Source organism: Carassius auratus, chromosome 26, assembly GCF_003368295.1.
Source record: "Carassius auratus strain Wakin chromosome 26, ASM336829v1, whole genome shotgun sequence".
Classification (NCBI taxonomy): domain Eukaryota; kingdom Metazoa; phylum Chordata; class Actinopteri; order Cypriniformes; family Cyprinidae; genus Carassius; species Carassius auratus.
Genome location: NC_039268.1, coordinates 12,155,386 through 12,180,660, shown reverse-complemented (window position 1 = coordinate 12,180,660; position 25,275 = coordinate 12,155,386). Strand labels below are relative to the sequence as shown.

The 25,275-nt window shown below is 35.4% G+C and overlaps 1 protein-coding gene across 4 annotated transcripts in view; it reads right to left on the bottom strand.

Annotated features, from left to right (window-relative positions):
* Positions 1 to 25,275, bottom strand: part of sdk1b (sidekick cell adhesion molecule 1b) — a 190,938-nt gene that overhangs the window by 53,931 nt on the left and 111,732 nt on the right. For all 4 annotated transcript variants that reach the window (XM_026204260.1, XM_026204263.1, XM_026204262.1 and 1 more), the window contains 11 exons: positions 23,112 to 23,223; positions 21,217 to 21,407; positions 18,430 to 18,513; positions 15,901 to 16,098; positions 13,344 to 13,460; positions 13,083 to 13,250; positions 12,006 to 12,108; positions 11,030 to 11,203; positions 7,570 to 7,706; positions 4,651 to 4,798; positions 564 to 704 (listed from right to left, as the gene is read on the bottom strand). In XM_026204260.1, the coding sequence (XP_026060045.1) occupies positions 564 to 704; positions 4,651 to 4,798; positions 7,570 to 7,706; positions 11,030 to 11,203; positions 12,006 to 12,108; positions 13,083 to 13,250; positions 13,344 to 13,460; positions 15,901 to 16,098; positions 18,430 to 18,513; positions 21,217 to 21,407; positions 23,112 to 23,223 (1,573 nt within the window). The remainder of the gene's footprint in view (positions 1 to 563; positions 705 to 4,650; positions 4,799 to 7,569; positions 7,707 to 11,029; positions 11,204 to 12,005; positions 12,109 to 13,082; positions 13,251 to 13,343; positions 13,461 to 15,900; positions 16,099 to 18,429; positions 18,514 to 21,216; positions 21,408 to 23,111; positions 23,224 to 25,275) is intronic.

Genomic DNA, 25,275 nt, shown 5'->3' with positions numbered 1-25,275 from the left:
GGGAACTGAAAATGGTTGGTTATCGGCATTCTTCAAAATAGCTTTTTGTGTTCCACAGGAGAAACTAAGTTGTACAAGTTTGGAATGAAATGAGGGCGAGAAAACCATTACAGAAATGTTATTTTGTGTGTACATTCCTTTTAAAGCGGTAATGTAATGGAAGTTGGAATATCTTTTCTTCCAAACTGTGATGTACATATAAGAGTAATGGATTATTGAAAAAAAAAAGTAAGGCGGGGTCTTGGTTTAATTCATCAGTTGTTAACAGTACACATAGATGAATCATTCAGAGTGAGATCAATAGCATTCATTTAGAAATAGATGAATTTTTCTGAATGTCCATTTCATGCTGACTTTATGGGAGTTGAGGTTTTTTGCACATCTCTAAGAGCTTTAATCAGCTAAAAGGTAAACCTTAGCTCCAGCAGCTGGTAGTCTATCTGATCAAGTACAAGTTCAAGACATTTTTAATGCTTTCAAATTCCATATTGTGTACAAAAGAGCGTGTATAGAGGTCCATTTATACACATTCTAAATTTTTGAAGCCATGCATGAAACCATACCTGAGTACATAGCCCCTCAGGACTCCATTGAGCTGTGGTTCAGGGGGCGGCTGCCATTGGACCATGATGCTCTGGTTGGTACGGCCACTGGCCACAATGTTTTTTGGAGGCGCGCTGGGTGGTTCCTCACGCAGCATCAGCCTGAGAGATAACATCATGAGAATCACATCATAAAAGAGAAATATTTAGACCGTGGAGTCTTATCTGAGAGTTTCTCCCAGAGGCATCGATAGTTACTAAAAGTTTCCTTGGGAGCTTATCCACTAGTCCTGGAGAGATTGAAATTGATCTTTCTGGTTTGTGCGAAAGGTCTTTTATAGTGCAGGAGCAACTGAGAACTGACCCTGCTGCGGTAAACAGGGTTCGCTGGAATAACCTGAACTTGACTCGGCTCTTTAAAAGTCCAAAACAACACTGGAAAAACAACTTACTGACCAAACTCACCTGGAGCCTGTTTAATAAACTGCTTTTCAAAAGTTTCATCATCTTTGAAATAAATTGATAGTTTTGTTCAACAATGCTGCATTAAATTGATCAAAAGTGATAGTAATGTTAATGTTACAAAGTAAATCGATTTCAAATAAATGATGTTCTTTTGAACTTTCTTTTTGTGAAACGTTTTGTTTTTTGAGCAACACATTGGCATTTTAAAATGATTTCTGAAGGACCATGGGACTGGAGTAATGGATGCAGAAAATGACACCGGACCACAAAATGTATACATCATCTGAAATGTATGGTTTATTAGGATCAGACAATATTTGCCTGAGATACAACTATTTGAAAATATGGAATCTGAGTGTGCAAAAAATAAAAATAAATTCTAAATCCTGAGAAAATTGCCTTTGAAGTTGTCCAAATGAATTCTTAGCAATGCATATTACTAATAAAAAATGACGCTTTGATATATTTACCATAGGGAATTTACAAAATATCTTCATGGAACATGATCTGTACTTAATATCCTAATGATTTTTGGCTTAATAGAAAAATCAATAATTTTGTCCCACACAATGTTTTATTGCTAAAAATATACCCCTGCGACTTAAGACTGGTTTTGTGCTCCAGGGTCACAAATAGGCTTCACCATCACAGGAATAAATTACATTTTAAAATATATTTACAATTTTTAATGAAACAATATATATATATATATGAGAGACATAAGAGACTTTCAAAAACATTTAACAATTTTACTGGCTCTAAACATTTAAACAGTATTGCATGTTTGCTGTTTAATCAAAATGACTGTTTTTAAAAAATGCACATACTGCATCTGGTCACAGATATGTACTTAATGAAGCCTGGTAAGGCTATTGGTTGGTCCCCAAATCTGGTTACAAACAGTTAAACAGGTGAAAATGTGACTACTTGTGGCAATTTTAGTTGACAGACAATGAATATAGAGAAACCATGGCTAGTGCTGACCAACCCCTAATTTAGCTCCTTTTGTTTCCCGTAATGTATATAATTTTTTGGGAACAAATAAAGCATAAAAATGTAAACAAGTGATAATTTCAATATTTCAGCACATACCATATCCAAACTATATCAAAAATGATACATCAGCAATTCAATGCTAAATCTGTTAGTTTGACCCCATTAGTGTAAATCAGTGAACTCATTAATTTCTCAGTTAGATCAATACCGTAGGCTTTAGCTCTCAAAGTCTGTCTGCAGGATTCTGGAGACTGTAGATCCCTAGAGCAGGCGATAAACAATTCTTTGCTCTAATCTGCGGTTTAAAGGTTATTAGCTTGATTAAGTGAGCAAGGCCTAAAGTGCCACGAGCAAGCAATCTCGTAGGAAAGTTGCTAAGTCTGATGGATGTTTTGTCAAATAAACAATAATCATCCTAAACCAATTTAAAAGGCTTAGAAGCAGTTATTTTGTATCTTTTGGAGTGGGTTGGGGTTGGATTGGCTATCGAGGGGATTTCTATTGTATTGTTTTTGTCATTACTATGCATGGCATTAACTGTTGTTTATGAATTAAAAGTGCTGAGTTGCACACTGACTTTGCTTTTGTTAAATTCAACACAAATCAGTAAAAAAGTTAGTTTGACATAGACTTTGTTTGCGGTGTGCCAAATATGGACCTACTTCTAGACATGAAACAGTCCTGATTGGAGCATATATTCGGTGAGCAATTATACTCTTCTTTTGATGGTACTTTGCCAAAAAAATGAATAAAAAGAATAAAAGAAATAGAGTTTTAAATTTTTCATATAACTGATGATGATCCTGACATTAATTGGAAACGAGGCCAAAGCAGATAGGTGCTCAAATTTTAATAAGTGCCCTCTCCATCAATATTTGATTTTTTGTGTTTCTGTTCAACTTCATCTTCTCTGTCTCACTCTCCACAGTCTTTTGCTCTTGTTTTAACTGGGTGTTTTAAATTAAACATTCAGTTTGAAAGCTTTGTGGTTATAGACAAAAAGCTGGTGATTTTATTTACATGTAAACACTACAGTACTTTTGAATCAGCTAAAATATGTAAAACACATACAGGGCACTTTGTTTTTGTAAATGAGTTTTGTCTGCTAAGTTAAATGTAAAATACAATGAAATAGTTTGTTTTTATACCAGACATGGCACCTTTGACAGAGTTTCTATAATTGCACCAGGAATTTTGCTTAATGGATTTTGCATGTTGCAAGTCTGTTTAAAATGTTGCTTAAAAGCCCAGACATGGTATACTTGCTGAGATATTGCATATTGAGCTGTACAATAGTACAGTTACAGAAAAAGCAGTGCACATTGCAGCCATCCAAAAGAGCAAAATAAAGTGTGTGAACAAGAATGGACAAAAACGAATGCAGTCAACAGCTCTCACTGCGTGACAAGTTGAAAGTATACTGTAATGAGGACTGACAATAAATACAATTTAATAAATTGACTGATTACATAAAATACTGACTGAATAATCAAATCACACTTAATCACATAATTATATTTAAAGTCTCTCCAGTCTGCAGTGTCACGTGATCCTTCAGAAATTATATATATATATATATATATATATATATATATATATATATATATATATATATATATATATATATATATATATAGTTAATTCAGCACCAGTTAAACCTAAGCAGCTGAGCATTTCAAAAAGTCATTATGAGAGAAAAGGGAGTCTCTGGCTCAACTGGTACAATTGAATATAAACTGGCAATGTTGGTTTAATAGAGACTTGCTTCAAATAAAAGCAAAGCTGAGAACTGGGAAACAGTATGACAAGCTTTTTTAACATGTCCTTGATGATTGAGCAGGCCCTTCTTCCTGCTGTTTAGCAAAGAGTGTTTGGCATGTGCATTAGCTTTATGCCTGTGGCTTGAAAAAATAGCCATTTGAACATTTCAGGACATTTAAGTTCTTTAAGCAATTTTATTCGATTTAGAAGGCAGTCATTGTAATGCGTGCCAATTTATAAGCAAATAGAAATTCACAAAACAAAATAGAGAGCACGAAATGCAGTAGCCTCTGCGTGTGCTAAAGTGTCCTTCCCTCCAGCCAAGTTCCTATTTGACATTCTTTCACCATGTGGAATTGGCTTTGAGAAATGCTATTTCTCACACCTTCCTAGTGTTCCTGGATATGGGAGATTTTTTTTTTTTCTGCCCATGTGTCATAATGGCTCACAATCAGAGTCAGTGATGAAAGCGCTCATGTAATTCAATTACAATCAGCCTTTCTTTTGATAGGGTTCAAATCTTGTCCTCACATTTAATGACATTCTCTCTAACTGACTGAGGTTGTGTGTGCGTGTGTCCTGAACACACACAAATGGCAAGAGTTGGTGTAATTGTCCAGTTCCAATCTTTTTGACTGGCTATGTAACTTACAACAGTCAAAATTCAAAGGACTTTGGGTTTGTTGGAAACAAAGTTTAGCTTGTCAGCCCAGTTACTGTAACTTCTGCAGTTCCATTACATTGTCAGACAGGATCTGTTTCCCTTCCTCAATGCCTGATCGAAATCATTTATCGTGATATCTTGTTCTAGCTTATCAAAAAATGCTTTTCTTAAACATTTTCTAATATGCCCAGCTAGTAGGTTATGATGCCTGTGACTGTTTACCTGTTGGTCTCAGCGCTGTACTGTCCTCGTCCCACCTGATTGACAGCACACACTCTGAACTGGTATGTTCTCGCTGGCGTTAGACCAATTACTAGCAAACTAGTTAGTGCTGGACTAACATCATCCATGTAGACCTTCCATGGAGAATCTGTCAAGAACAACAATCAGACAAAACTAAGTAACATCTCAACATACAATTGAAAAGGTCAAATCCAATATACAGTACATTATAATGTTCATATGGAAAATAACATAATTTGTGTTGATGCGCAGTGCTGGGGAACGTTACTTTTAAAAGTAATGAATTACGATACCTACGGCATGAAAAAGCAACTAATTGCATTACTTAGTTACTTTTAATGGAAATAATGCATCATTTTACTTGTGTGTTACTTTTTGAAGTTAAGCCTCAGCCTGAAAGAAGTGCCTCTGCCTAGACGCCTCACTCACAGTTTCTTTCAACATCGAGATAGGAGAGCTGTTACTGAATAAATGGGAAAAAGTAACTCAGAGATTTTATTAGATTTAAAACTTGAAAATTATTTATTAGATTTACTTGAAAAAAGTAATCTCACTATGTAACTCACATTAGCATAAATGTAATGTATTACACCAAACACTGGTGAAATTAGTTAGCGCGAGGGAATTGTCACGTTACGTGATGGTTGAAACACGGCGAGAGAACCAATTGCAGGTAAGCATGATTTATTTAAGGGATAATCCAGAGAGGTAACAGTCCATGCAGGGTCAAAACCAGAGAATCCAAATCGGAACATAAACAGGACACGAACACGGGGCAAGGCAAGGCAAGGCAAGGCAAGGCAAGGCAAGGCAAGGCAAGGCAAGGCAAGGCAAGGCAAGGCAAGGCAAGGCAAGGCAAGGCAAGGCAAGGATGACGGACATGAATAATACACTGACATTAAACAAGGACTCCGTAACACAGACTAAGACAGACTGGGTATTTATACACAGAAGGATAATGAGGAAACAGGAGACAGGTGGGGAAATAATCAATTACACAACAAGGAGGAAGGTGACCAAATAAGGGAACAGGAAGTGATCTGGTGACAGACACCGTGAGAAAGGAGGACATCTAGTGGAACCCCAGGGAACACAACCCAGACACTGTGACAGGAATGTGACGAATTTTAACTAATTAAAGCTGCAGTCGGTAACTTTTGACGCTCTAGCGGTTAATAAACAGAACTGCTTGCGTCTTGCAGAAGAACATCGTAGCCGGAGCTACTTCTCTCTGTTTATGTCTATGAAGAATCACAAAGGTACTGGGTTACTCCGCCGCGGTACCCCCGAAGCAATCTAAAATAGTCCGAATATAAACACTTATTATAGGTGCACCCTAGTGATTCAGGACAAGCTAAAAACACGGTTTGGAAAATGGATTCATGGTGTACTCGCTTATTATATACATTTTTCTACATTTTGAACACAAACAAAGTTACGGACCGGACCACTGATTGGTTATTTCTTACTGGGAGCGGATGACTTTCTGCAAATGGCAATAGGACCACTGGGAGGAGCCAGAGGAGCTTGATTTTTACACAGATTATCTGTCTCATATTCTACTGTCAGGACATAATGACAGGTTTAATAAATATGTAAAAAATATATTTTTACAAAAGTTACCTACTGCAGCTTTAACTGGAAACATGTTGTAAACATTAAAAATACGATCACTACTATTTACAATTCTGTTATAGCAAAGCTGAACATTTCTTTAAATTATTCATTCAAATCATTATTATAAGAATTTAATTCAGTATACATTCTGTCAGTTTAAGCAGAGGATATCTTAATTGTAAATATTGACATTTATGATTTATATATTTACAGCTGACAATTGTATAATCTCGGACTAATTTTTCTGGACAATACATATTTCTGCCACTACCACAAACTCAACCGAAATCACATTCAACAAGCTTGCTATAATGTAAAACATTATGAGAAATTAGAAAGACAACATGGCTGCTTTTACCTCGTTTATTCATTCTGACTAGATTGTTTCACAATTCTAAAGACAACCGGTAAAACCGAGTGTCAATGGGGAGTATTGTTTTTATTTTCCTTGATTTATTATGAGTTGTTTGAATCATCTTTTTCTTTACAGCAGTTGGGTAAATGATGAATCTGACCGTGCTGTTGTTTATTCTGGAGGCGTTACTACCCACAACACCCAATAAATGAGAGTATGCATTTGTGTGTGCGTTTGCAGTACATTAAAAATGATGGGAAGCAGATCAATGAGCAATTTAGATGGTGAAACCACTCAAGCACACCCAAGAGAAGAGAAGACAGAAACTATAAGCAACTGCAAAAAATAAATCACAAATTCAACAGGAACAGTAAATATTACACCACAGGGACGCACGCATATGAATACCAAGACAGACACACACTCACACACACACAAAACATGGGGAAAAAAAGAGTGTGTGATAATTTGGATTTACTGAAAATCAACTCTGTGTGTTGGTATGTTTGTGTATATGAGGAGAGAGAGATCTTGGTGTTTATTAGACGCCAAGCGCCTCCGCCCTACCCACATTTTTCATTGTCTTTCCTTTGACAATACACAAATCAATCTCTCTCTGCGTTTCCTGTCACTATCTCTTCCAGCATTCATCTTCCACCAATAGCAGAGTCCTGGCTTAATACAGTGAAAACAAACCTCTTCCCACTACCCTCCATTACAATCTACTTCCATTTCTCTTCTCTTTCACTCACTTCAGCCTGTCTGTCTGAACTTAAGGAGGAAGACAGCAAGAGGGAAAGAGAAAGACCTTCTTCTGTAGAATCCACTGGCTGCAAGCCACTTTAATTGAAACCTGCAGCTAAGGTGCATTAAGTTTAATAAACCATATGCCAAAGCTCATATAAATAGCACACACACACACTTACTGTTCTCAGAGAGCTCAATGATGTAACGCAGGAGTGGACTGTTTCCATCAAAGGGCCGAACCCATGACAGAAGAACTGTTCTGCTGTCTGTCTCATTCAGAGCCACCTGCAGGTTACGTGGAGAATGGGGAAGTTCTCTGAAAAAGAGAGAGAGAAAGCCAAATTATGAATCAAAATACATATGCTTATATGCATTTTGCAGTGTGGAACATTCAAACACAATTCAAATTCAAATTTGAATTAAATTCAGGGAACAGTTTTCTATCACATCTAAATATTGACCATATGAGTCTGAGCATTTTGAGTTTTGCAGTGGCTCTACAGCAATCACTGTTAAAGTAAATAGCTGGTGAATTGCATTTACTTATTGTGAAATTAGCAACAGTTATCATGAGAATTGTAATGTTCAAACCGGTTGTCATTATTGGATGCACACTGGGAAAATTTAGAAAATGGCCGGTTCTTTTATAAATTCGCATGAGCTTACATTCATGCTGTGGAAATATAAACAGAAGACAGAAGGTAACGAGCAGAGGGCTGAAAAGGGGTGGAGCTACGGTTTATATTCTAAGATATAAACATAGAACATAGTTCACCGCAAAAATTAGTTTTTTCATATTCTGAGAAATTTATGGAAATAAATGGATCTGCATTGAATGGGTGCCATTCTGATCAAAAAGCTGATTAAAAACATTACAATAATCCCTAAGACTCCAGTCCATCAATTAACATTTTGTGAAGAGAAAAGCTGTATGTTTGTAAAAAAAAAAAAAAAAAAAAAAAAAAAGATCAGTAAGAGGTTTTTAACCTGTTTAAACTGTTGCTTCCAACTAAAATACGAGACCTCTATCCATTATAACGGCACCTATACAGAGGTATATCTTTTGGTAAGTAAGTGATATAATGCTAATTTCCTCAAAACACTTTAGATGAAGAAACAAATTCATCTACATTTTGGATGGCACCTAAAACTGTCATATTTAGTTCTCATGTAAAATATTCTAAGTATTATTGTATTATCTTTTTCTTTTTTCGTATTTTGTCTTGTTGCCACCCCCCACCCCCATTTGGTAAGTCAGTTTTGAGATATCATTTGTTGAACATACAGTGTAGGATGAGTCAAGTTTATTAGGGTTATGAGTTCAAATTTCACACCTAAACTATGAGCAGTACTAATAGAGACGCTCAACTCAAATAGCATAAGTAGCCCTTAGGCTTATATGTACAAATACATGTGAGTCACTTTGTAGATCTGGGTCTTTGTTGCAGTGTGCACTTTCAAATCGGTGCTTCTGGGGTTCTGTGGAGGACGAGTGGTGGGTAGATAGAAATATCATTCAAAATATCAAAAAAAAAAAAAGCAAAAAGTGTTCTTCATGTCTGCAAGGAGTTAGTGGTGTCTCAATAAGATCCTGAGCAGCTTAGGTACGAGAGATTCTTTCACAAAAAAACAAAAAAAACACTTACATGGTTGAAATTTTTGTCCTTAATGTTGTTGACTTTATATCACGTGTGGAACACAAAGGAAGATATTTAAAAATATTAGCAAAACTGATTACTTTACTCTGCATTTATGGAGCTTTTTGGGTCATTTTTGGAGCTTGAGAAGCAGCACATACTGTTAAGTGCAGCATGAACATTTAACCTAGTACCCTACTTTTGTTTTCCCACAGACGAAAGTCATCTGGATTTATGAACAATACGAGGTTAACTTTACTTTCTACTGTTGCAAGATAAAAAGTTCCACTATTTCTTCAACAGCATTACATTTATGAAAACTGCATTACAATATCACGTAATGCAATTATGCCCTTTGCAGAAGCTTGTAATATGTGTGTGAGAATTTATGCCCATCTGTCACAACATCCTAAATATGCAATAACAGCTAATATTGTTTAAAGCAAGGAACTGCTCTGCCGTTGTCTAACATGTGGTAATAAGAGGACCTGTCCACTGCATAAGATTAACTTGAAAGTCTGTGAAATCACATTAGCATGTGAAGCATTGCCTCTCCTTCAACCCTCTGATGAGTTTTCTTTCGAAAGAGTTTGCAGGCTGTAATATTAAAGGTAGGAGTATATTGTGGTGCTCTGTTATCTTAATGTGACTGTCAAAGGTATTACAGTTATTATTCAAATCGCATGTGTTTTCAATTTGTATCTCATAATTTAAATGTCAGCTGTTAGGAGTCTTTTTCTAAAGCCAGCCGAAACCCGATTTTTTTCTCACAGAATAACGTGTCTTAAATTAAATATTGCTTTATTATGCATTCTGTTAAGTAGTACTAAAAGAATTGAGCGACAATGCAGTCCTGTAAGCACATTTGCGAGTCATACAGTTTATTACAGTTGTTTCGTATGATTTATGATTTGTGATATTTTTTAATTTTTCTCACTGTTGAGCTGTGATGCGATTCAATAAGCTATACTCTCTCATTTTTCTTTAGGCAAGTTTTTTCAAGCTTGCACAGTAGGTTGATTTCCACCAAAAACTAGCAACACAGCAGCATCTGGCTCAACAACCAATGAGTTTGGGGCGGGACTATCTCTTTGGCTTTGAGTGTTTGGGAAACCCGATGCTCCAGAAAACATTTCGTGTTATTATTAATATTGCAACTAATAGTTGTGTCACTGAATATTTTGTGAGCCATTTTTTTCAGGGTTTGTTGATGAAAAGAGTTCAAAAGAACAGCTTTTATTTGAAAGAGAAATCTTTTGTAACATTATACGTGTGATTTCTAATCAATTTAATTAATTCTTACTGAATAAAAGCGTAGTGCATTACTTGAGACTTTTGACACAAAAGGCACATTTTAGTTCGATCTGGTATGTTTACATCTTTTTGATTGTGAATAGTACTTTCAAATGCATCCAATTAAACAAGCACCCCACTCTTGCCTGTCATTTGTGTTTCTCTGTGTATCTCATCTAACTTCAAAGATCAATGATATTTCCTCTGCATCCATCCATACGACAATCCGTGGGAGAACAACATTCAGCCATCTAGAAGCAGTAATTAATATCTAAGCACATGCATGTGTGTGTGTGTGTGTGTATGTGTGTTTAATTAGTTCCATGATGCCACAGAAGTGTAGCAACATTGGCTAGTCGTCAAAGGAGCTGATCTTGGCCTTGGGCATCAGGCCATTTTATTCCACTCTCTCTTTATCTCCCTCCCTCCACACACACACACACACACACACACACACACACACACACACACACACACACACACACACACACACACACACACATCACAGCTGCTCCCTCCTCTGTCTTATCATTACAGCCCATTTTTGGATGGTTGTCTTGGCTTCAGAACTGCAGCTGAGATCCAAGCATCTTCCTCCTACAATAGCACTCCAATACGTAGCGCGAATTATACAAGTGTATTCGCTTCTGAGCGCTTCGTATCAAGCGTGCATGTTGGCGAGGATCTCTGTGTGTCTATTTCCGCTTACATGACTTCCAGTCGGGCGGTTTTCGAGTCGTTTCCAGCAGGTGAGATGACCCTGCAGGTGTAGTCTCCGATGTCTCCGGACCACGTCTGGCTGATGTGGAGTGAACCTTCCTTCATTGACACTCGCCCACCAGTCGACACGCTCAGCGGCTTGGTTCCTTTCTTCCATACATATCTGAGGAGAATAAGACTCTTTATGATGACTCATAATCCACCAAAAATATCACACTCCAAAGACCTGCAGAAAATGCACTTAGCCTCCTGAGACAGAACAACATCAAAAGCCATATGATGGCTTCTTTCCCTTATATGCTTCATAATGACCTAAACAAGGAGGATAGAGACAGGGTAAGCTGTCTCTAATGTGAACTATCCCTAATAAAAAATATGTTTGTGTTTTGTGGTTGCCAGAATGGTTAAATGGTTCGACTATCATAGCTGGTTAGCAGTAAATATTGTGTGTTATCAGATAAACTGGCACTAAACATCATAAACCTGACAATTATGCAGGTTTTTCAGCAGTGACAAGCTTAAAAATAAACCCTTTTGGCAGCAGCGACAGTACATGACTAATTACGTTCAGAAAAAAATCTATATATTTGTCATGTTCCATTTAAATCATTTTAATTGGCACACAATAAAAATAAGTTATGCACAAATTATTCAGTCACATGACTTTTGATGTGCATCTACTGTGGGAATTCATTCAGCGTTTACATCATAGCTCATCTGCCTCAAGTCTACCTTCAAATAGCTTAGAAAAGTACTCAAGTGGCACGATATAAGGAATCATTCATTTCTGTAGCACAAGTTGTGCGGTGTGAGCAGGTTTTAAATAATAGCAACAGCAATGATTTACTGTTGCGTCGCTAATTAGCAAAAACCAGTGCAGACCTTACAGAGACAATATTGTTAAGTTCGGGAAATCTAAATGTCAAAATGGGTTCCACAACATGCATCCGAGCTCAAGCTCTGACCTGACGGTGACTCTGGGGTCGTGGGTTGCGGCGCAGTTCAGCACAGCGGTAGTCCCCTTGATGACACGCTGATCCTCAGGAGGTGTTGAAATGAAGGTTCGACCTGATTAATAAAATGCAGTTTAGGACAAATTCACGCCACAGTTTAATCATTACCAACATCATTATTCACAGTTCTTTTAACCCTATTAGGTAATTCCCACTGACAGCTTCATTAGCAAAACAGAATGAAATTTACAAAGCATGAACGTTCGAAAATTCACACTGCGTCTCAATAAACATATAGTGCGGCTGAGCAAATGAACAAATTCTCTCTCACACACAACCCACTGGGTCCAATTGACCTGATTAAAGCTAATGCATGTAATATTTTCAACATTTAAACGCTTTCTCCCAGTTAAATGCACAGAGAGTGTGATAATGATACTATTTTGAATCAGTTTTTATCATATATCGTATATATTTCAATTTTAATCATTTTAGTCTTTTTTTATGTTTATATGTTTTAGTTTTCAGTTTTAGTTTTAGCTGTTTTATTACATCAACGTGTCTTGGCGTGCATTTTTTTAATGTTTATTGCAAGTAACAAAAACTTTTTTGTTTTTTTTGTTTTTCGAAATTCCATTTGGCATCGCCAGAAGTGCATAAATTACACACTGCAGTTTTAATCTCAGAGACTTGCTTTTCCTTTTAACTGGCCAATCCACAAAAAGCATTATTTAGGCTGGATGTCAAAAATGTTCTTCCGCGCACCCACACTAGAGCGTAAACCTACATCAGCATCATTAAGCATGCAGAGCAAGATAAACAGAGTCCTTGGGATTTAAGGGTGACACTATTCCGATGTGAAATTACTGCGAAAGACTTAACATTTCACAAATACTGTGCATTGCTATGCCTTTACAATCAGCCTAGCTAATGAATGCTGCTATTAACCCGAACAATGACTGCTGATAAAAGGCATGTTTGGAAATTGTCTGCAATCCTGCCTTTGCTAAATTTCAAACACACTGCATTTGTTTGTCCATTCAAGTTATTAAAAACAACATATTTTTTCACAATTTTACACTTTCGTACTCAAGACTGTCAGGGCCACTGTTGTGTTGACCAGTCCCTCAGAGTTAGATGCCAAGCATGTGTAGTTTCCTGCGTCGCTTGGCATTATGGGAAGTATCCGTAAGCCTCCAGACTCCAGCAGAGTGAAACGAGGTGTCTGTACCGATCCGCTCGCTAACACCTGAGAACCTGCAAGATTCCCAGGGTTTAGTCACTGCTTAACAGTTTAACGTGTAACCGTGTAAATGACGTGCAATAAAGCGTGAATATAATCTAACATACCTTTCCTCCAAACAATGGCAGGTTTGGGGGCACCAGATGTCTCACAGGTGAAGACAGCTGACGTTCCATCAGTCACAGTGATGTCAGAAGGGGGCGTGGTGAAAGATGGTGACACGCCTACCATAAAAACAAATTAGTAAAAAAATCTAGAGGTGATAAGGGTGAATATGCAGCCTCTTTTTCTGGAAATTGTATTGCCAGGATTTCTAGATTGCCTAAAATGGAAGATGAATCAGGACTGAAAAGTAGTTTAGTTGCATGCAGGCATTATACATAATAATCCAACTGTGGTGTGCAAGAAGGTGGGGTTTACAGAAGGCCCAAAGAAATACAAATCGATCAATAGATCACTATATAGATCATGTCATTAGGAATAAATAATGTATGGTCACTCTAGCTAATAAGCATTTGGACACTTTAAAAATTAAGAATGTTACTGCATTAGATAAAATACCTAACTTTTCAAGCAAAACTTTTTAGAAAGATTTAATGAAAACAAGAGATATACTATTGTCCTTAAGTGTGGCAAATATATTTTTTATTAATATTCCATAACAATATGACTCCCAAAAGCTACATGCATAATTATTATTAAATGCATAAATAATTTATTTAATGTAACCTACAATTAATGTAACACATAGTAGCTTATAAAGGCGGAATACTATTTATTAACACATTATTTGTGTTTATTATTATGTACAATGATTAAAATCTCAAAGGAACTCAAACCATTTTTAAACTTAAAACTTAAAAATAATTTCGAAATGGAATGATTTCCATTTGTAATTATTCAGGAGTAAATGAATAAAAAAAAAAAAAAAAAAAAAAAAAAAAATGGGAACACTAGAATTTCTGAGGTTATTAAGATTTAATAATAATATTATTATTAATAATAATAATAATAATAATAATAATAATAATAATAATAATAATAATAATAATATTTTTTTAATAATTACAAATATATGTATATATACTTTTATAAATGAATGATGCATTTAATAAATCAAAAGTTACAGTAAAAATAAATGCTGTTCTTTTTAACTTTCCACTGATCCTGAATTCTGGCACAAAAGTTACTTAAACCCATGACCTAAGCATTGCTAGAGGAAGGTTTTGTAATAATAAAATTAAATAATTGTAAAATTAATAAACTGTAATAATATTACTTCTTTTACTGTATTACTTTACTAAATGCAGCCTTGGTGAGCATAAAAGGCTTCTTTTAAAAACATTACAAAAAATCTTAGGTTGCGTTTCCACTTGGCATTAACATGTGATCACCATGATCCAAGCAAGCAGATCAAGACCTGATGCATTCACACTTGGGAACATCAACTTCTGTATCTGGATAACTGATCGGATCTGTCTTTCCCGCACAATATTTAAATAAGTCTGCAGAGGATGGTGAAAGTCAACCTGAAGTGTTGGGTATTCTCTTGCCAGCTGTAGGGGGGTTTTGCCTGACGCCATCAAGTGAATGCAGACACGATGGCTGGATTGCGATTACATTACACTGAGATCACAATGTGTCCTTGACTACCTCTGGACCTTTCAATCAGAAGGACATTTACACTTGTCTTTTCAGTGTGTATGTGGACAACATCTGGATACAGGCCGCATGTCAATGCCAATGTTTCAGACCCCAAACTTCTGAATGGAAATGTAGCTCTAGTATTACTTGGGGTCAATGCATATATGTACATTATTATATGTACAGTGTTTAGAGTGAACAACCTGCAGCTTTAAATATCACGCCACTATTAAAGTAAGTTATAGAACTTGCTAATTAATATCATAAACATGATGAATTTGCCTAACTTTAAAACTCTCAAACTTAAGTAAAAACGGTGTGAAGTGAAATGAAACTTGAGAGGAAAAAATAGATGAGAATAAATAAGCGAGAGAGAGCTGGAGGTGTTGATTATGTGCCGAGTGTGTGTGTGTGTGTGTTAAAGGTTGATCTCTCAGTAGACACTGATTAATTACACAGATCAATGAGGGGTCTCTGAACTCCCTGATCAATTCACAACCAAAGGGAAAGAGAGCAAGATCACTGACTTTTAAAACATCCATGGCTGTATTTATGAATCTTCCTCCCATTAGTTTGAGGCAATTGTTCATCCAGAAATTATAATTCTGTCATCATTTACTCATCCTCATGTCATTCCAAAGCCATATTACTTTTCTTTTCCAGTGGAATATATATATTTTTTAATAATACTAATACTAATACTACAAATTTATACTAACTACTAAATTATAATAATAAATATAAATATAAATAATATATATATATATATATATATATATATATATATATATATATATATATATATATATATATATATATATATATATATATATATATATATTGTTTTAGAAAAAAATAACAAATAATTTAAATATAATGAAAAGAAATGGTAACTAGCACCAAAATAAATTCTAAATGTCTTTGTGCTACAGTCATACAGGTTTGGAACCACATGTGAGTGATTAAATGATGGCAGTATTGAATTTTTTGGTGAAATGTTCCTACAACTGTTAATCTTACTTGTGACAACCAAGTTGGTATATGCCTGGATTTCTCCAGCTGTGTTTTCAGCGAAGCACTGGAAAATTCCAGCATCGTCTGGTTGAATTCTTTGCACTTGCAGAACCATTGAGGAAGAGATGAGTTTGTATCGAGGGTTGCTCAGTGTGGAGAGGGGGACAGCATCCTTGAACCATTCCAGCTTTGGAGTGGGAACCCCTGGATAATACATGAAGCTTGACGATGTGTTTAAATACTTATCACTATAACACACACACACACACACACACACACACACACACACACACACACACACACACACACACACACATATATATATATATATATAAAGTACAAGATTTGTAATGCTACATTTATTTGCTAGAAAAAAAACATTAAATTTGAGAAATAGTTGAAATACATTTTATTTATCTTTTTTTGTAATATCCTTTAAAATAGAATAAATTTTTGGGATGCAAAGCTGAATTTTGCGCATTATTACGACAATGTTGGAAACAGTTGCTTAATATTAAATTATAATAATAATAATAAACTGACCCTCTGAGCCTCTAACTCTAGTTTTCTCTATTCTTTTTCTATTCTATCTAATTGTTTTCTTTTTATTTACTATAAAAATGACCCTCAAACACTAGCATTCTCTATTCTTTTTCTATTATGTATGCATTAAAATGAAAAAAATAAAAATAAAAATGCATTATGGTTTCCATAAACATTTTAAGCAGCAATTCTGATTAATTGTGCACCAATAATAATTGATAATAATTAAGCACCAAATTAGCATTTTACAACATCCTGAAGTATATTAGGTAAAAAAAAAAAAATATATATATATTTTAAAATATATTAAAATAGAAATAGTAACTGATATAACAGCAATAATATTTAATACAAGTTTAAATGTATTTTGGTCTTATTAATGCAGCCTTGGTGAGCATGAAATACTTTTAAAAACATTAAAATCTTAATTACTCCAAACTTTAACCAGAGTGCATGCACCCCAAATATTTAAGGCATAGATTTACACAAATACCACATGACATTTGATAGAAGAGAGAATTATTATCAAAGCAGACACACACACGCTGCTTGATAAATCACAAGTTAATGTTTTCATCAATAGGCCTTCATCAGGGCACACTTTGGTTTAATTAATGAAAATTTAATCTAATAAATTGGCTTTGATTGATTAAACTTCCAATAAAATTTTGACATGCTTCACAGACAAAAAAGCTGAAGATTTGGAGAGGATAAGAGAGGGAGCGAGAAATCAAGAAGCGAGCATGAAAACGAATAAAATGGCAATTATACATATTAGCAATAATTGTAAATTAAGTTAATCTGCAGGAACTCATGATATGCTCATCACGATATGCAAATTAAAGAATACATCATGGATAAATCCTGCAGCTCAACACTTTAAAAGGTCAAATAGCGTGAATCCGCTCCACCCGCCTCCCATCGTTGATAGTCGTGTCACACCCACGGATGCAAGACAAGGATGTTAAAATAAGACTGTCAAAAACAAGCTCGCTGTAATTAAATTCCTGACAGTTTATGACAAAGTGCGCACAAACTCAGCTTCACACCCTTATGAAAGTGCAAAAAGAGCTTGACGAGATTCACAGCAAGTGTAAATTGCAGAGGTACAATCTCTGCCACAAAAAAAGGAAAAGTCTCAGTAGTTTTCAAAAGTTTCATGAAAGTGAAACTGTCCAGATTTCCGTTAAATAAAGGGGGAAAATATTACGATTGAAAGAAGGGGAGAAGAAAGATCTGTTTGAGGTCTCTCTTTACGAATTTTCCTTGTTAGAAGTCATGAAAAGTTTAACTTTTAGACACTTGGAATTTGTTGCTGAAATGTAGGTCAGATTTACGCAGCTTGTTAAAAGGATTTTCTAGTCGGATTCTATTCCTCCGTTGCCCTGTGAGCCATTGATATACCTAATGTCTTTTAACGAGATCCTAACGTATTATGAACACTGATGCCAATTAGCGGCTAATTCCATTAGCGCCTCGCTCGCCTTTTCTAATGTACTTGACCGCTTATTCTAGATCACTCATTTAGTCAATTAAATAAAGATGAATTCAAATAAGGACACGTGGAGGAAACGAGTGGGGGACGATGCTGCGCTTGGCGAAAAGGTCAAATTTGTGAGGCGACAAACGGCTACGATAAAAGTCTTCCAGTTGACTCAGCACATAAAATGAATGACGTTCTTGTAACAAATAGTCGTCTGAAAGCACACCGGCCACAGTAAAATGAACATCCTATAGCATAGTGCGGAAATGGAAACATTATGCTTTTAAAAGATGCATTTAAGGTATTGCACTGGAAGTTAAGTGACTTTTTTGTGCAAGTGCTGGCAGTTTTTATACTCTTGACAATATAAAGATTATACTTTCTTACAGTGGAATGGTTATTCAGCAGCAGCCGATGTAGGACATGGGTTATATGACTCTAAAGTGGTCAAACTCAGAGGTGGTGCAGTAATTTGATAGGCAGTTGTCTCCAGGAGGGGCGGGGCTTACCTTTGGCCTGACAGTGAAGCTCCACGGTTTTCTCAACTTCCGTAATGACCGACCTTTTCGGTTTTGACGTGAAGTACGGAGGCTCTGTGTTCATACAACACACACACACACACACACACACATACAGTATACTTGTCAATATACGCAAGATTTCAATGTTTTCTGAAGAAAGGGTGATTGGTGTTCTGGGTGGTAATAAGGTGTTGTAAAGTGTTTTATGTATTCTAGATGGTTGCTAGAATGCAGTTAGGTGGTTGCTTAGATGTTTTAAGTGGTTGTTTAGGTATTTGTTAAAGACATCATGTGTTGTGTCCCTCATGCCAATGGGTCTGCATTTATATTTTCACCATTAAATACCAATATGGGTGTATTCCAGAGTCTGCTGACATAACTATATATTCAAGAAGCGTATATTTTGAAGTCATGATGAAAGAGTAAAAGTATGGATGAGTACTTTCACTAAACTACATGTACAAAACAAAAAGTGAGTCCAGACTTTTCCAGGAGTCTTTGGTGCCACACTTAGCTTATTATACTGAGCTGTATAAATGTATACATAAAAAAGAAAACCCTTTTAATCACTGCACTTTTATTTTCAGATTTCTTGACAGGAAGAGCAAGACTCTTGTTACTTTTTCACACACCTGGCATTTGTTTTTTTCCTGCTCTCGCCTTGTCTAACTCACTTCAAATGAAAAAAGACGAAGGACTTGTTAAGCGTGTTGCTGATAACAGCTTTTCATTTGCTGAAGAATATCGCGGAAAAAAAAGGAGGGGGTTAAACAAATAACAACAACAGCAAACGAAACGCCACAGTTTTTCTAATTCATCCTCATCCTTTCTTCTCTCTTTGCTCTCCACCTTTTGGTTCTTCCCTGACAAATCAGCACTTATTCAGTCTCATTGTACATTTATGCAGATCAGGATATACATATTCAGATCGGCGCCTGGATCGGATTCAACGGCAGAAACAATAAATACCTCCTCCATCTCAACCTCTTTTCCACTGCTGGCTGCTCTGACATGTTCACTTTATCTTTCTATAAAAGTCTCTATGAGCCTCCAACAGCCCCAATTTATTCATCACTCCATTGGCTGCCTCATGCATATGCATGCCCCCTTTCGCCCAATCATGTACGGCGCACACCTGTCAGACAAGCTCATTGAAAGAATATTCGTAGCTGTTTCTAATAAGGGTTGAGGTATAAATATTCATAGCACATCTTTTAGTGAAAAAGATCTCGGGGCAGAGAATAATATTTGTGTTTTTGGATCAAAGAGTAGGGATGTTAAGGAGGCTGAGGATGTTTAAGCCCAGTGACATTCTGGAAACATGGGAAACTAAGAGTCATGATGCTCAGATAAAACGCCAGTTATTTGACCAAAAAAACTGAGAGCTAACCTGCTACTGTGTGAATAAATGAGTATAGAAATTGTTAGAATTCACTTTTAAAAAATATCTAAATTTGTCTGCCCACTTACTGAGAGATACAAAGGTGCAAATTTATTAAATTGTGTCTACAACCAGGCTGATGTGTCATTAAAGGCTGTATTTAAACTTCTGCTGCGAAAAAGGCATCTGTTCTTGAAAATGTCACAGAGGCAGTTCCAACTGTGATTTCTGGAATGTGTATGTATTTTTGATTTCATACTGACTCTTTCCACAACCTCAGAAATATTTCTTAATCAAACCTAGCCATCAAATGCTCCATCAGAGTTTTATCTATGATTTAGCCACTTAAAGCCTTCGGTAAATCAGTTAGAACTGCTGGGCAATGCCACTAAATCAAGACTTTGATGAAGAACTATAATATGGTCAGCAGCATTCATATGTCTTTGTAGCTTGGCTAATATTTAAAAGTTAAGTTGTGTGTATAACTAACTAATTGAAAAATGAATAGAGAAAAAAAAGAGACAATCAGCTTATTGGTAAAGGCATCATCTGATCTTTACAACAGCCTTGAAAGCCTAACTATTAACTTAAATATATAAATAATATAAAGTTAACCAAAATGTAACTTAAAATTACTCTAACTCTTTTTTTTTCATTTAATGAATTTCATACTAGATATTTATGATATAAATATCTATGATTCATTATCAGAATGATAACCAATGATAGCTATAACCATACAGTTAAGATACCATATGGAGATAGTTTGGGCAATATAATAAATAAATAAATACAAAGCAGGGATCCTCAAATCTTACCCTGGAGGGCCAATGCACAGCAGAGTTTAGCTCCAACCCTGATCAACCTTATCTACCTGTGTTTTTCGAATGATCCTGAAGACACTGATTAGCTTGCTCAGGTGTGTTTGATTAGGGTTAGAGCTAAACTCTGCAGGAAAGGGGATCTCGTGGGCCAGATTAGAGGATCCATGCTTTAAAGCATGAGTTGTGAGAACGTGACTGCAACAGTGTGCTTAAAATAAAAGTGTAAAATAGTTCTCATTGAAAACTATAGTTTTCACTTTTGGGTTCTCAAAATTGATGATGTTTTTAAAATGTATTGCTGAACTGGCATATGTACAGTAATTCATACATAAACTTGTAGCTACACTTGACTAGACATAGCTGCCCAGAGGCATTGAAAAAAATGCAAATGAAAGTGGACTGACTTGCTTTAAAAGAGATCTGGTATTATTATACAACACAAAATTGAGCTGACTGCGGTATTTAATTCAACTATATGCCTGAATTCAGGCATCTCTCCAGGGCATTTCAGTAAAATAATACTTAAAAATCTGTCTGAACCTGCACGTATAGTAACAGCAATCATCTTACCCAGCACGGAGAGGTACGCTTTGGCCTCTGTACTCTTTTGACTGCTGTTTCTGAGCGCAGCCTCACACACGTACAGACCCACGTCTGCTGAGGTGGGGTTACTGATGACCAGCCTGCGACCGAACGAGTCCACTCCTGCTGTTAGTCTCACCCCATTACGCTTCCAGAACACCTGCAGCCTGTCGAGAGATCTGCTCCACGGACACACACAAAACACAGCACATTAACTGCAATACTGAAATTAATACTCAAGCCAAGAATTATGGAGGGCACAACAACTATGTGTTATGTGTTAAATATACAAGAACAAATTCATACACTACATGGTCAAAAGTATGTGGGCACCCTGACTTTACAGGTTGGCTAGCCCCCAAAAACAAGTTAATACTAACTGCAATGTTTAAAGCCAACTTTTGTGGGTTTATTAGCTTTGATGTCATATACACTACCAAAATATTTGGGGTCCATAAGACTGCTTTATTGTTTGATTGATTGGTTGATTGAGAAGTTGATTGATTAATTAATCGATTGATTGTTTTTTTATTTATTTATTGTGTCTTAACTTAAGGATATAAAACGGGAGCGACTATAGTGAAGGACGAGAGAGGACCAGGCCTGGGACATTATTTTATGTGTTTGTTTTTTATTTGTGCGCGTCAGTCGCCGTGAGGGGCTGACGTGCTGTTTTGTTTATTTTTGAATATTAAAGTGTTATTGATTGTGCGCCGGTTCCCGCCTCCTTCTTCCCGATGATTACAAAGGTTATAGTGTTACATATATATATATATATATATATATATATATATATATATATATATATATATATATATATATATATAAACAACTGAAACTAACTGCTTTCAGATCTAATAAATTATAAAATGTACGTAATTCATCTGATGGCAAGGCTGCAATATAATGCCTAAAAATCGATTAGATTTTTATTTATTTATTTATTTGTTTATTTTCATCAAATAAATGCTGTTCTTTTTTATTCACCAAATAATCCATGAAAAAAATATATGCATCACAGTACAGAAATATTAAGCAGCACAACTGTTTTCAACATGTTTCCTGAGCAACAATTCAGCAAATAACAATGCAATAATGGAAGATTTTGCTTTGAAATAAATTACATTAAATGTATTAAAATATAAATTAAGTTTTTGTATATATATTTTACAGTGTAATAATATTTCACAATGCTCCTGTTTTTATTATTATTTATTTTTTATTTCAAATAAATTAAAAATTAAAAATCTTATCAATCCCTTTAGCTTCATATGCTGTTCTGAATAAATGTTAACACAATTCATTATTATCAGATATACATATTTAAAATTGACAGTCTCTTGCAGGAAAACAAATAAAAAAATACTGATGACTCATCCAGCACTGCACAATTTTTTTAACCAATCAAATGCTCTTTATACTATATAAGAATAAAAACCATCTATTAAGTGGCAAATCAAGATATTGGCAGTGATACAGACTCCTTTAATATTATAATGAAGTTTCCACTTAATTTTCAACAGGAGATATGTCAACTCATGAAAGAAAACTGCAGTTTTATGGGGTCAGTGGTTTTGAAATGAAATTCTCAGCCAGCTTTACTGTATCTACAACTACATACTTTTGTCCAAATAGCTTATTTGACCAAATTGAAAAGAAGAATCTGGTTTAATTTAAGTTGAAACAAGTGAATTTTACAGCAAGGAAATGTGAAATAGATAAACAGATAAAGTCACAATTCAAAATGACTGACACTAAATGACATCACCATTGTGATGTATAATAAAAACAATGTAATGATGACAAACATCTGTGAAATTTTACAAGAAGCCTTATATTAACGGAACCCTGGCAGTGAGTCAGTGCTGTCGAGGGCAACCCACCTTGCATTAGCAACACACTCAAGAGTAGCCTCACTCGCCCCGGCAACCACTGATGTGTTCTTAGGTGCAATCACTATCACCGGGGCAACCAATTCAGCTGGGGCAATAACGTCTGAGATGGAGAAAAGGAAAAGAATGGTAAAAAAGAGAGAGACGGCTGATTATTGGCACAATCAATCAGGTTAATAGACTGAACATCATGGGGGAGATAAGGCTTTGTGATGAGGTGCTAAGTTTTTTTCTATGTCCTTTTTATCCTCTCTCTGAATTATTTAGTTCTCTGAAAAATAATACATGCAGAAGAAAGTCAAATGACTATCCATGGTTGACAGATGATAGAGGAGGGGAAGAAAGAGCGGGAGATGGGGAAAGATAGGTGAGTGGCGAAAATGACATGTGATTGCATCTTTAAAGGAATAGTTCACCCTGAAATGAAAATTATGTCATTTTCTTGTCCTTATATCATTCCGTGCAATTAAATAAATGAGAACTGGAGCTTTCGATTGCAATAAGGATGCAAAAAGCAACAAAAAATATCACAAGAGCTGCACATATTACTTGTACGATGTATAAACTCATTCTACAGTATATGACTCATGCATTATTTTTCTTGTAAAACGTACTCTAATAATTTTTCTATACTTTTGCATTCTTTAATTGTTTAATATATTAATATATTATGCATTATCTTTAAATGCCATGAAATAAAAGAAGTAAACAATTGAAAGAATTTTCCTTTTATGAGAATTTTTCCTTTAAGAATCGGGGAGAATGGCGAGATTATAGAGCTCAGATGAAAACCAGTCTACTATGATAGATAAACTGGTACACAGATGCAAACACACACACGCACACACAATCTCTGATCTGATCTTTGATCAGTGACTGGAAAGGTGTAATGCATTCTCACTTTCTCAGAACACAGAAGTGACAGACACTCTAACTTTTGTAATCTCAATAGGAATGTATGTAATTTATGCATTCATCTGGCTGTATCTCATCATTCAAAAAGATGACAAACAAAGCACAAAAAAAACCTAGCATAAAACTGTGAGTGAAAAAAACAACAACAAAAAAAAACAGGACAGGACAGGAAAAGTCAATAAGAAGAGGAACTACATATATGAAAGTGCCATTTCTGAAAGTTTAAAAACAAAGTGCTATTTCAAAAGTTGTCATGTATGTGCACTCTTAATGTAGCCAGTGTGTGTTAAACAGTGACACCTTAGATTTGGATCTTATTATCTGGCATGAAACCTAATTTGCATAGACTGGCACATTTTAAATTTATGTCTAGTAGCAATTACACCTAGCAAACCTTGGATACATCTGGTGTAAAATACCTTCCAGATTTCAACTATTGATGTGCACAGAGCACAAGAGCTTAGCATGATTTACACACCCTTTTCTTGGAACAAAAAATTATTTTAACCAGTTAAAAAAAATAAAAATAAAAAACAAACATGGTTACTACCTTTAATTTTCTTAAAATTTTCTTTAAAAAACAAAACATGTTAAAATGTTTGCCAAAACATACTGGCAATATGCTAAATTATGCTTGCAACAACTTAAAACATGAACATGCAACAACATTTTAGTAAATTATGCTAGATGTTACGCTAACATACTAGCAATGTGCTAAAATGCTTTGTTAAAACATGATAGCAACATGCTAAATCAGGCTACCAACATGTAAAAACATGGTAGAAAAGTGTTAAATGCTAAAAATGTGCTAATACTTGTAAGCAGCATGCTAAATTAGGCTACCAACATGTGAAAACAATGTAGAAAAATGTTAAATGCTAGAAATGTGCTAATACTTGTAAAGAACATGCTAAATCATGCTAGCAATGTGATAAAATGTGTTAAATCGCTTACTAGAACATACTTGCAACTAGCTCAAACATGTTAGCAACATGCTAAATTATGCTAGCAGTAAGTTAAATCATGTTAGCAACTTACTAAAACCTTACTAAAATCATAATAGAACCACAACTGTATACAGTAGAGCCAGTGAAGTCTAATTCATGAACAAATCATTCTTTTGAGTCAGAACTTTTCAATGATCTGATCTTTTTTCAGTTCACAAAACCAGGCTGAATTCATGCATTCATGAGTTCAAACCACTGATTTAGTGATTCAGTCACATTGATTCTTGCATTAA